We start from the raw sequence: 13,250 nt of genomic DNA, 5'->3' as shown, positions 1-13,250 counted from the left end.
CAAGAAATGGTGCTTAGAATCAATATTCGGTTCAATTTGGTGAGTCTAGATAGCTATTCTTAGAATGAGATTATTTGATGTAAAATCTTCCCAGCATGTATTGAATAATTATGATACCAGCGGAAGTGTGAACGAATTCGTAGAAAAGTGTAAATGCATGTCATCTGTGGTATCCCCTTCGACTGATTTTTTGAAATTTTGCAGAAGCAAACCCGACTGGGTAACCCTTGCGACCCCCACTGTAAATCATGGTGCTAAGATTAGTTTTATATCTTGATTTTCTCGCACTGATAGCGGGTATATGTACAGCTGATTTTTGAGCAATTTTTTATCCCCAAAATCAAATCACCATCTTGATCTAATAATCCGATCTCTCCTGTATATCTCTAAATTCTACTGTAAATTATGATTTTTGTTATTCTCTCATTTTGAGAAATTAGTTTTTCTACTTTCCTAAAAACGCCTTTTAATCCGGGGAAACCCAAAAACCAACCGGTTATTGTCCCAACAGTTTTCTAAGTAAAAATAACTAATTTATAAAACAAAACTAATTCTTTGACAGTCATAATCCTTTTCTGCTTAGTACCTTTTCTTTGCAAAGATGTTTGCCTGCTCAAACTACGATGGATCAACAGACAGTGAAGCTGCAAACCAACACAGGAAAAGCATAGGAATTCCCAATCTGGAGCACGAGATTTGTGGCAAAGTTGCAGACGAAGGGACTCTACAAATCACTACTTGGGACAGAAGAGCAACCCAATGAGCCTGCACCACTAGTCAAGGGGGCAATCAATGGTGAGAAGAAGAACCAAAAGGTGCCGAAAGATGCATATGGGAAGAAAATTGCAGACATCAAGGAAAAACGGAACAAAGTTTAGTGCCATCTGGCACTGACTCTAGATGCAACAAACCTCATGCTAATGAGACATGACGATGTGGGAGATGACGACATCGGAGATGGAGCAAAGGCTTGGGAGTTTTTGCAAGACAGATTTAAGAGTGTGGAGACGCCGACAGTGGTGACTTTGGTGGCGCAGCTTGCTCGACTGCAGCTCCAGGATTCCGAGGATTTGAATAGCTTCTTCATCAGAGGACAGGAGTTGCTCACAAGGCTACAAGAAGTAAGGGAAGCAGTCTCAGAGACTCTCTTCAACGCCTGCTCCTCAATAGTCTGCCAAGGAGGTATGCAAGTTTTGTTATGCAGGAAAACTCCAACCTGCCAACAAACTTCACAGAATTGAGGAAAAGGCTGCAAACTTCCATGGGAGCACAGCACAGAGACACCAGGGACAAAGTGGTTCAGTGGCACTGGCAGTTAAGCGTGCCTTCAAGAAGGGACCCAAGAAATAAAACGGCTTTGTGTGGGATCCCTGGACACTTTTCCAAGGACTGCAAGAGGAAAGAGACATCACAATGCAGCAAGTGTGGTGAGGAAGGTCACCTAGACAGGACATGCAAGAGACAAAGTGATGGAAGCAAACATGAGTCAGTGGCAATGTGTCTAATACACCAGACGAGGAATACTTGGCAGTTCTTGGCCAGTGGAAGCCAGCAGGCATGTTTGTGGACAAAAGTTGTGCAGATCACATAGTGATAAAAATCAACGCGTTTATGGACTTTATGCCCATTCAATCAGTGGTCAGAAATCCAAACGGAGAGACAGGAATGCACCAGAGACAGTGCGGAAACTCGATGATGTATACAATGTGTGCGGCAAAGATCAAAAAGACTCCAGTACCAAACGTGGCAGGGACCCAAGCAGAAGGGAAGCCGGAGAGGTTGTCCATAGACGTGATGGGAACTTTCAGACTAGAGGCACTGTCAGGTCTTCGGTTCTGCATTGTGTTTGCAGACCAGTATACGAAGTTTGTGTATGTAAACTTGCTTAAGGCAAAGAGTGTAGCACTGGCCAGCGTGAAGAAGTTTGTTCTCGCTGTGGGACGCTCAAGAAACTGAGACAAGACCATGAGAAGGAGTTTCTCTCAGAGCACTTCAAGATGTACTGTTTAGATGCGGGCATTCTACAGGAGAGGAACATACCGGAGACGTCACAACAGAATGTGTTAGCTGAGAGGTGCAACAGGACACTGCTGAAGATGGCAAGATGCTTGCTCATTGACTCGGGTCTTCCCAAGATGATGTGGGGGCAGCAATTCTCCTCCACGCAACGAGGATCAGGAACTTGGTTGTGAGACTAGAAGAAAAATGTCCAGCAGAGCAGATGCAAAGTAAAAACCTAAGCTTTCATGTAGTAAATTATATATTTTTGGTGGTTGCACAGTCTTCATGAGGAAGCGGGACAGTGATGTCAGCAAATTTGAACCCCAGGCACTGAAGCAACGTTTGTGGGTTACACTGATGACGACAACGGATACCTTGTGTACGTACCCAAAACTGAGGACCTGGCACCCAGATGACGGTCATCAAGACGATGGCAACAAAGACAAAGAGGGCATATCTAATGCACTTAAAGAAGAGTGGCATGACACAAGGAGCGTGAACACTCGAGAAACGGCACTGAGACGAGATGCCTCGGATGTTGAGGAAGCAGCTCAAGATGAAGACAATACTGCAACAAGAGGGAAACTCAGAGACTCGGGGTCACTTGAAGACAGTGACACAGAGGACTTCTCACAACCAGAAACAGTTATCCTCTGGAGCAACCGTACAGGACAGAGCCCAGACGGGGGACACGAGCAAGGAATGTTCCACAATTTTTTGGAGAAGTCAAGATCCATCTTGCAGTTACTGAGGGTGAAAATGTAGAACCTAAAACAGTCTACGAAGCAAAGCAAGGGACCAGTGGCACCGGGCAATGAAAGACAGGGTCATGGCAGTCCAAAACAACGAGACGTAGAACCTAGAGAGCCTACCGACAGTCAGGCTGCTGACAGTGATCTCCGATGTCAAAAAGACACTCAAGGAAACATTTCACATGGAAGACAGATGCAAATTACACTGGTTTCTGGGTCTAACAATCAGACAAGAAGAGGGCAAAGTCACAGTCGACCAAGAACGCTACATAGAAACAATGCTTGAGCGGAGTCAAATGGATCAATTGAAACCCTCAAGAACTCCAGCTGAATTGAATTTGAAGCTTAAGACAGCTCATAACGGAGACGAAGAATTGGACCAGAGGATCTACAGAAGCTTGGCTGGATCACTTCTACATCTGACCAAACAAACGAGGCCAGACATCATGTTCACAAACAACATTCTGTCCAGGCACATAATTGCATTTACCAATCAACACTGGCTATGCGGAAAACTACTTCTGCGATATCTTCAAGTTTCAAAAAGTTTAAAAATTACTTAAACAAAAGAAGCTAGTTATGATTTAGTGGGGAAAGTGATGCAGACTGGTCTGGTGATGTGAACGACAGAAAATCATCGACGAGCTATAACTTCGAGCTTAACAGACGTGACGCAGCGCTCAGCTGGGGTGTCAAGAATAAGTTAACAGTTGCTCATTCTTCATCTGAAGCAGAATATCAGGGCATGGCAGCAGTTCAAGAAGCATTGTATCTGAAACGACTTCTGGAGGATTTCAGCATCCAGCAAAAACACTCAATAGCAATTGGAGAAGACAAACAAAGTTGTATCAAATCGTGTCAAAACCCAGTTATGCACAAGAGAAGCAAACACATTGAGACAAAAATTCACTTCGCTCGGGACAAGACGGAAGATGGGACTTTTCCAACTCGTTACGTTTCAACTGACAAAATGGCAGCCGATATATTTACGAAATCTTTACCCGTATCGAAGGTGGAAACATTCAGAACTGTTTTGATGGGAACAGACACAACGCAATCAGCTCTCATCTGAGTGGGGGTGTTCGAATATTGATCAAACCATAGTCTTAAACTCAATAAGAATTAATAGAAAGAAAGTTTAACTTAGCAGATTAGCAAGACAGGAGTAAATTAATTTTGATAACAAAGTTTATATAAATGAATCGCCAAGAAATGGTGCTTAGAATCAATATTCGGTTCAATTTGGTGAATCTAGATAGCTATTCTTAAAGTGAAATTATTTGATGTAAAATTTTCCCAGCATGTATTGAAAGATTATGATACCAGCGGAAATGAGAACGAGTCCGTAGAAAAATGTAAGTGCATACCAACTATGGTATCCCCTGAGACTGATTTCTAGGAAATTTGAGGAAGCAAGCCATATTGGGAAACCTTTGCGACCCCCACTGTAAATCATGGTGATATGAATTTTTTTATATCTGACTTTCTTGAACCGATAACGGGTATATATGCAGCTGATATTTGAGCATTTTGTTAAGCACAAAATCAAAGCACCATCTTGATTTAATAACCAGATCTCTACTGTAAATCTCTAAATTCTACTGTAAAATGTAATTTTGGTTTTTCTCCCGTGAGGGATTGTTTCAATTCATTATGTTTCTCCTGGAAAATTGGCGGCCGACGTCTTCACGAAACTTTTACCCGTATGGAAGGTGGAAACATTCAGAAATGTCTTGATTGGAACAGACTCTACGCGGTCAGCTCAAGTCTGAGGGGGGTGTCAGAATATCGATCAAACTATATTATTGAACTTCGTGAGAATTAATAGAAAAAATGTTTAACTTACCAGACTACCAAGACAGCAGCAAATTGATTTTGGTAACAAAGTTTATATAAAAGAATCGTCAACAAATGGTGCTTAAAAGCAATGTTTGGTTCAGATTGGTGAATCTAGATAAATATTCTTATAGTGAGATTATTTGATGTAAAATCTTCCCAGCATGTATTGAATAATTTTGATACCAGCGGAAATGAGAACGAGTCCGTAGAAAAGTGTAAGTGCATACCAACTATGGTATCACCTGCGACTGATTTCTTGAAATTTTGCAGAAGCAAAACCTACTGGGTAACCCTTGCGACCCCCACTGTAAATCATTGTGCAAAGATTAGTTTTATATCTTTATTTTCTCGCACTGATAGCGGGTATATATACAGCTGATTTTTGAGCAATTTTCCATTCCCAGAATCGAATTCCCATTTTGATATAATAATCAGATCTCCCCTGTAAATCTCTAAATTCTAGTGTAAAATATAATTATTGTTATTCTCTCATTTTGAGAAATTAGTTTTTCTAATTAGTTAAAAACTCTTTTTATTCCGTTTGCGAAAACCCATAACCCAACACAAGATTTGTTGAAAGTAGCTCAGTTCAAAGAAACATTTAATTTTTTTTCAAAAAACTGCTTAAAAGAATCAAGATATACCTGGCTTATTGTTGATTATACAAACTTGAAAGCGACGTCAGTACAAATTAAACGAGAATTAAACAGGCTCTTATCAGTTGGAGTTTATCAAAAGATTGAAATTGGCAGTTTTTGACCTGACGTAAAGAAACAAGTGAACCAAAACGGCAAATGATTTAAAACAACACAGGTGTAAGCATACAATGAATCATATATATCACCTCATCTGAAGTTATTTTGCAGAAATTTTTGCATACATGCTGCTGCTAAAACGGCAAATGGCCCCTAACCCTAAAATTTGAAAAACAAAACATAATAGAGCATTCAATGAAACATAGCTGGCAGATTGCCTGAAAATAGCCGTAATAGCTTTGTAGATATGCTGTCTCAAAATGATAGTAAAAGAAACATATCAAAAAAGAAAATTCTATTTATTCAAAAGCTGAAATGTTGCATTTTGATTTGGATTTTGTGCATGTATTGCTCCTTCTAACAGCTTTTCTCAAAAAACCTTCATTTATAGAGACACACACTCACTAGACTTAAAGTAAAGAGAAGTCATTTTTAGAGCCTTCGAGAGTGAGGTATGTCACGTGTGCCCAATATTTTAATCACGATAGTGAGCAAAACTTGCTCCATTTTGATTTTAAAAATGAAGTCACGCACGCAGTTCAGTCGAAATTTCACAAACGAAAGAACAAAAGGCAGATTTAAAATGACTGTGACGTAATATGACCGTAACAAAAATCTTGTCGACAACATGAAAAAGTAAGAGAACAAATTCTGAATTATAGTCCAAAGATTTGATTGGAAACCATGAAAACTCCTCAATTGACCAACAGAAGAATTAGATAATACAAAACTAGGCAATTCTTTTTTACAAATTGAGAATTTTCAAATCAGAATTTGTATTGTAGATAGTCTGGTTGTTAAGGTAACGAAAACCGATAATCAGTATACTAAATTTTGCCCAACATGACAAATCAGCATTCGGAGTATATATATATATATATATATATATATATATATATATATATATATATATATATATGTATCGTGACACAGTTGATAAGCAGGAAAATCCTTGAAAGTTGAATTTTTGTGAAAGAAACTTTGAATAAAATCTCTTAATATTAATACTGTTATTTTCCTTAGAAACATTTTTATGTCATTGAAAATGTTTCGGGGTCCATTCAATTCAAGATAGCCTACTATAACGGGCAGCTTTAACAAAGCAAAATTGCAATTAAAAACCAAAATAAAACAAAAAAAAATTGCGAGAAACTGGTTAATACTTATACTTTGGTTACGTTCAAATACACTAATTTCATCATAACCTATAACTTCTTGAAAAAAAGCTGCAAACTATATATACTGCAGGCTGAAATAAAAATGCGGGTCAAAGACGAGCCAATCAGAGGTCAGAATCTGATTCAAACACAGAAGATTAATTCAAAATTTGAAGGAAACTTCTATAATCTTAGACAAAAATTTCACAATAAAAACAATTCATTTCCATAGTTTTCTAGGTCGAAACGTATCATTGCCCTCTTAAATATAAGAATTTGAAAAGAACCAAATATCGAATCAACTTTAAAAAAGCAGAAATTAATAAAAAGTGGCTCTCCTAGGCATGTTTGGCCAACTTCTGCCTGCAATGAGCAAAAATGGTGTTACTGACTCGAAACTCAACAAAGTAACGAAAGTGAAATCGAGACTAGTAGATTTAAAATGACCCTTTAGTAGTAACTTGGCTAGACTCCAAATAAAGTCTCTTGTGAACTCTAATCGGCCTGAAACCCGTGCTAGCAGGTAACGAACGCATCGCTAATATAGTTAAGATGTGAGATAGCTTGGGATGATCTCAATACTGTGTTTACTGAAAGCTGATGGTTAATGAATGAGAAAACTGTGTGGGATCTCTGCGCACATTCAATGTCTGAAATGAAAGTTTTATGGTCGGAAAGACGGCGTAAGGTCTGGACAAGATAGAAGTAGTGATAGTCATTAAATATAACATCACAGAGTAGGCTGGTAACTGTGATCGCAGAGCTAATGTGATATTATGATAATGAGTGATTACATCACATGTTTAATCCAGATAACACAGACTCTGTTGTGTCCCGAAAGATCACTTTAAGGAGAATTGAGGTGCATGGGACTCCACTCCTTCCATATGGTCTCCACACCAATGCTCTGGTCTTCATAGCTGGGAATTGATTCCTAAATGTCTGTTGACTTAATAACTAAGGCTCCGGCCAAGGGGGAGGCGCACAAAAACAACAGGAAACCAAAAAAATTTAGATTCTCTTTGGTTTGCAATAAAAAACAATAGAATGCTGATAGGAGCCCCACGCCCAAAAGCCTTCATTACTGATTGTCAAATAATTTTTATAAAACTACAATTAAAAGCTGAAATGAAAAAATGTTCAAAAATTGCTTGTTAGTCCGGAATTCAAATTTATTTAATTTTATCAAAAAGTGTGGCTACATTAAAAAAGTATACAAACCATCGCAGTTCAATTTTTTTTATATTAGAACGCGTTGGTGTGCAAAAAAAGCTAAACAAAAAAGTAATTTGCTTCTAATAACCTGTGATGGTTATTCCTGACGACCAAATAAAAGCAAATTCATTAAAAAATACTTAAAAAAAGGTTCAATAATTTCTTATGACTGGTTTTTTAACACTCAAGGCTGATAAGACGAATTTGCGACTGACAACCAAGATTTTTTTGTCAATTTGCGGCAAATCAATTTTGCCGTTCGATCACTACAACATGCAACTCATTTTAATTGTTTAAAGATAGTCCACGTGAGAGTTAAAATCAGATCTTCAAATTTTCACGAATTTCATGAAAACTTAAGCTATTTTTGACATATTGCAATATAATTTTTCTGGAGTTCCCAGAATGTGTACAAAATTAAGGGAACATTAAGGAGTAAAATTTTAAATAAAACTGTTCAAAGATATCATTGAACCCACTAAAATCTTCAATGTCTTCCCGCAGCCTGTGCTTTTCAAGTTTTTGCTGTTGATGTCTTCAAATTCCATGTTGAGAGGGAATCCGTGAGATCAAGAACCCAAATTCAATTACCAAAAAAAATATTGATACCCTTAAATCACGAACAACAAAAATGACAAAAATTGCAAAAAATTTGGAACAAAATTGCAATACTCAATGCTGATTTTTTAAGTGAGTGCAAAATTTATACAATTAAGATGTATACTTTTTCGGATAAATCTACAAACAGCTAATCTTCACATAAGCAAAACAGACCATCAGAAGAAAAACTGTTTGGCAAAAATCTTGAAACCTTTGAAGTGATGTTTGTCACCTTATAAAAATCAAAACACATACCACAAAATAGACAATAAAAAATTGCGTTCACTGAAAAAAATTATCAAATATGACGATTGTCAATTTAAAGCCCATTTAGCAGATAACTCTAAAGAACAAATATATTTTACCTTACTGGTCCAAAAAACATCAAAAATTGAGTTTTCCACCATGTATTTTCAACACAGTTGACAAAAAAGACAAACATTTTCATACAAGCTTAATTCTTTGGGTTGTAAAAAAAGACGGAGAAAGATCACAATTCATTCCTTGATTTGTAAAAAAAGCAGGACATGATCTGAAATCCAGATTTTCAAGATAACAAAATTTCATTGAACTTCAAATGTTATTAAGCGAAAAATGATATCATGCAAACAAAAGTATTACAAAAACGTTGATGGGTACTGCGGGCAAAATAATTACAGAAGTTAAAAATCCAAAAAATCTCAGAACAGATTTTTCAAACTAATTTTTTTCTGACCAAAGTGAACAAATAACTAAAACAGCAAGAAGAGACATCTCATGTTTTTGAATCCAAAAAGTTTCTATACTGAGCATTGAATCAAATAAAGAGTCTTCAAGGAAAGCAGAAAAACAATGACAGATAAGAAGGTTGTCATAATTTCAGAAACTCCATTTTGTATGAAAATGAAAATTATCAGCTAATTAACCAAACTCCACAATTTTTTGATTCTAAGAAACAGCAATTCATTCTCGTCACTGAGTCATCCAAAACGTATTTTAAAGTTTAAAGGAATTGACCTTCCAAAAATGAGAAAGACAACCTAAAATTCTCAAATCTCATCGAAATTTTATTCAAACCTTCACTCCAAATGGAGCTAAAAAGAAACATAATGCTCACAATTACTAAAAGAATAGCTAAATTAACTACTATAATGTTGAATTTTGTAGTATTGTTATTCAAGAAAACTTCTTCAAGCAATACTCTAGAATTCAATTAACAGCGGGCTCAAAAACAGCAACAACCAATCTTCTTTTGAACCCTGGCCTAAAAAAATATGCGTGCCTAATAATTTAGTTTTAAAGTGAGACAGAATGAAAAAAAAATAGAAAAAGTGAAGAACTCGCAATATAATCACTAAAATTTTAATATCAATTTTAATTTTTAAAAATGTTACCTTGATAGACAACATCAATTATCTACAACTTACTTGATTATGTTGTCAACTGAAGTCGTTAAAGCCGACCATTGCAAATACCATGAAACGCATATTTGAACTCCATCATAGCAGAAGGCGTTGCTGGTCAAAAAGGATGCAAACAGAAGAACAAAAAGACTGTTTGAAAGCATAGAAAAAACATAGCAGTCTTTACTAACTAGAGATGCTTTGTTTTCAGGTGCTAACGTCGTCTTTACAAAATTTTATCGCTATAATCTACCATTTATTTTGATCTGAAAACTCTAAGAAAAACTCTAACGCAAACAAAAAATAGCAATTCATAAAAACCAATGCAGAATAAATTCCTATTGTGTGCATTGGAGTTGGCATTTTGAAAGCATGTGCCTCAAGAGAACTAAAAAAATTATCAAAAACTCTGCGACAGATTGTGACCACGGTCAGTTGAAGAACCAGGTTTCGAAGACAGTCGAACAAAGACATGAATAGTTGCACCACTTTTGGCTCAATTTTTTAAAATGAACTTTCAACCTTAATAGTAGCTTTCGCAGTGACTTCAAGGCACACGAAATATTATTAAACCAACTCAGGCACTATTTGGCAACTTAATGAATAATCAATAATTATCAGATAATTAATAGATAATAAATAATTAATAAACATTAAATGTATATTCAAATTTTAATAAATGTGAGAACAAATAAGGAAAAAGGACTGGGAATCAGTGAAAGCAGTAAAACACCAAACTCTTTAGACTGTAATTTAAAAAATTCCGCAATCGGTGGCTATTAGAATACTTTGTTGACAGTTAAAATTTCAAAGCAAATATAAAATTTTTAGACAAAATTTTTGGTGTGGAAAAATTAGCAAGCGAACAAAGTGGATGGTTTACATTGTTGATGTAGATTTGTAAAGTTATATAGTCTTTCAGGAGACCAATGGTATTGATTTCCTGAATGTAATTTTGGGAAGAGTGTTTTGGCTATTTGCAGGCGTGAAAAAATGTTCAAATAAACTGTTTTAAAATAAATATAAAAAATTTATTTTGAAAACATAAAACGTGAAATTTAAAGTTAAATACCAGGAGGATAAAGTTGTTCAGATAGTAAATATATGTGTAAGTAAATTGAGTTTTTTAAATGTTTATAAGGTAATACTGTAATTTGTTTGAATACTAAAGGGCTGAGAGCAAAAACGCAGGTTGTAGCAAAAAGTAGTTTTTTTTTCAAATTTTTTCAAATATGATATTTTATTATTCTTTTTTCAAAATTATAGTGGTATATTTAATTGTTGTCTGCATTAAAATTGAAAATGAATACAACATATTGTCTCTAAGTGAAACTATCAACTAACAAGGGGGGATTTGTGTCGGCTGTGCTTTGCACAGGAAATTTTCTAAAAACCGTTTTAAGGGAGGATCGATAAGAAAACGTATGAGGGACGAAACGAGAAAAATTGTTAAAAGTTTGATAAATCCGAATACAGAACTGAAAATAGTTTATTACTCTCTCTTAGAAATACTCTAAAATATTAAAGGAATTTTTGTAATTTTTGTCCATATTTCGTCATAGTAGATCTCCTACGAAAAATTTAAAGTTTTAGAAAGTTTTTGTACAATGATTGAATCAATTTTTCAAAAGCTTTTCATTGACACACCTTCTGTAGTTCAATGCAAAAGATGTAGGTCAGCCAAAATTGATCTGAAATAAAAATCAAAGCCAGGTTTTCCTTAAATTTCCTAACTCCCAGATATAATTGGAGGATTGGAAGAACAGAAAACGAATAAAAGAGAATAAGAGTCAACATGAACATATAGAGTCGTTTCGAGGCTCTTCACAAACTTTGCAAACTGTGTTTCAACGCTCGCTATTTGTGCATCTCTAAAGAAGAACTTTAAGTAATGGTAAATTCTCCAATACTAACCCCCTGTAATGATATAGATCACATTTCGAATGATCAAGCTCAAATCTAGTTCATCCATTCCATCATCTGCAACATTTGACCCATTGAATCCTTGCAAGGTCAAATTGTCACCCCCAACAAATAACCCTGAGCCTTTGTCCACTGAGGGCACTGAAACACCTGTCATTGAATTCCCTGACCCTGGCGAAGAGGGTTCGTGGCCTGTTGTGTCGTAAAGCCCGGATAGAATGTTTTCACGCATCTTCTGCCCGATCACACCTGGGGGAAAGTAATCAGTTGAGTGGCTGGGAATGGAAACCCTGGCTAGCAGGTCCTCGTTAGATATGTAAAGAAGGCCCAGGTTAAGAAACGATGACATCTTTGTTAACTAATTCTAGTTATAACTAGTTATTAATAGCGGTATATACTGCTATAACCATCAAAGCTAATAATCCGAAATCGTTGTGATACATCATAAAATTTAAAATTGATTTCAAACTGCCCTCGGGAGAAAAACCGTTTAGCCTTTTTTCATGAACAGGTAAATTACAAATTATAATCGATGGAAACAAATATCATAATTTGAAGCTTTTAGTTTGCATCCTATAGGCAAGCAATAATTGTCATGGAAAATATAGCACCAAATCTGATAAATAAGAATTAACTTTCGAAACATCAAAACGGGTACAAGTAGAAAATTTGTCAATGAAACGGCCTCGATTTAAGATATTCTCCCCACACACCATTTATTTGGGGAAACTGAGATTTCTAATCAACATGTGTTAACTCATAATCCCAATAACTATTTACAATATCCAAATAAACTTTTCACATTTTTGTAACTTATCGTGTTTTGCAAGTTTGAAAACCTTGGAAATTCCAATAAAGCCTATCAATCAGGGCTCGTTAGGCTTAACTAAAAATGGTAATGAAAAAGGCGGAAGGTAGAGATTATTAAATTTGATAAAGTTATTAACTTATTGGTGATAACCCAAAAGTTATAAATCAAATAGCAATAACCACCCTTAAGGGGTACGGTCTCATTTGTTTGTTTATTTTAAGAGTCTAGAGGAAATTTATGGAAAATTGATTTATAAACAAGTTTCTAGTAGCTGGTACAATGAATTAATTTATTGCCGGCCTAATAATCCAAAAAGCCGCTGGAAACGAATTTTCCAGCATATTTGTTTTATTGTTTAAACGTAAAATCTCCATAAATTGGCAATTTTCCTGTAAGTAAAGCTAACAACACTTGCTTTTGATTGGCTGAAAAACCGGCGGCATTTTTCCTTTTAAATGATTCAAAAAATGTCCAAAATTTTCGTGGGTATTTTCGCCTAAAAGGCGTGTTAACCAAAGAAGACAAAATCAAACGCAAATAGTTCAGTTTTGAACATTAAAACGACAAATATCAAAGTGAAATAACCGATATATGGGTTAAAAGAAGACATAAAATTTGTTCTAAACTTGAAAAGTTGACCAATTTTTGGCAGCCTTTCAAATCTGTTTGTCATCTGTAAAGCGTGAAATAACACACGTCTTGTTATTTGTTAACGGCGGAAAATTGAAGCGTATATTTATTTCCAACAAACGTACACACCACCTTAGCATAAAATTTCCCAAAATGGTAATTATGCGTGAAAAGCAAGCTTGAAT

General features: G+C 35.7%; 1 protein-coding gene across 1 annotated transcript in view; it reads right to left on the bottom strand.

Moving 5' to 3' along the window:
• The window catches only part of LOC142337978 (muscarinic acetylcholine receptor M2-like), a 115,154-nt gene extending 102,150 nt beyond the window's left edge, over positions 1–13,004 (bottom strand). The window contains exon 1 of the mRNA XM_075387612.1: positions 11,616–13,004. Within this exon, the coding sequence (XP_075243727.1) occupies positions 11,616–11,973 (358 nt within the window). The 5' untranslated portion in view covers positions 11,974–13,004. The remainder of the gene's footprint in view (positions 1–11,615) is intronic.
• Between the last annotated feature and the right edge of the window lie 246 nt (positions 13,005–13,250).

Source organism: Convolutriloba macropyga, chromosome 4, assembly GCF_964194025.1.
Source record: "Convolutriloba macropyga chromosome 4, txConMacr16.3, whole genome shotgun sequence".
Lineage (NCBI taxonomy): Eukaryota > Metazoa > Xenacoelomorpha > Acoela > Convolutidae > Convolutriloba > Convolutriloba macropyga.
This window is presented reverse-complemented; position numbering and strand designations above follow the sequence as displayed.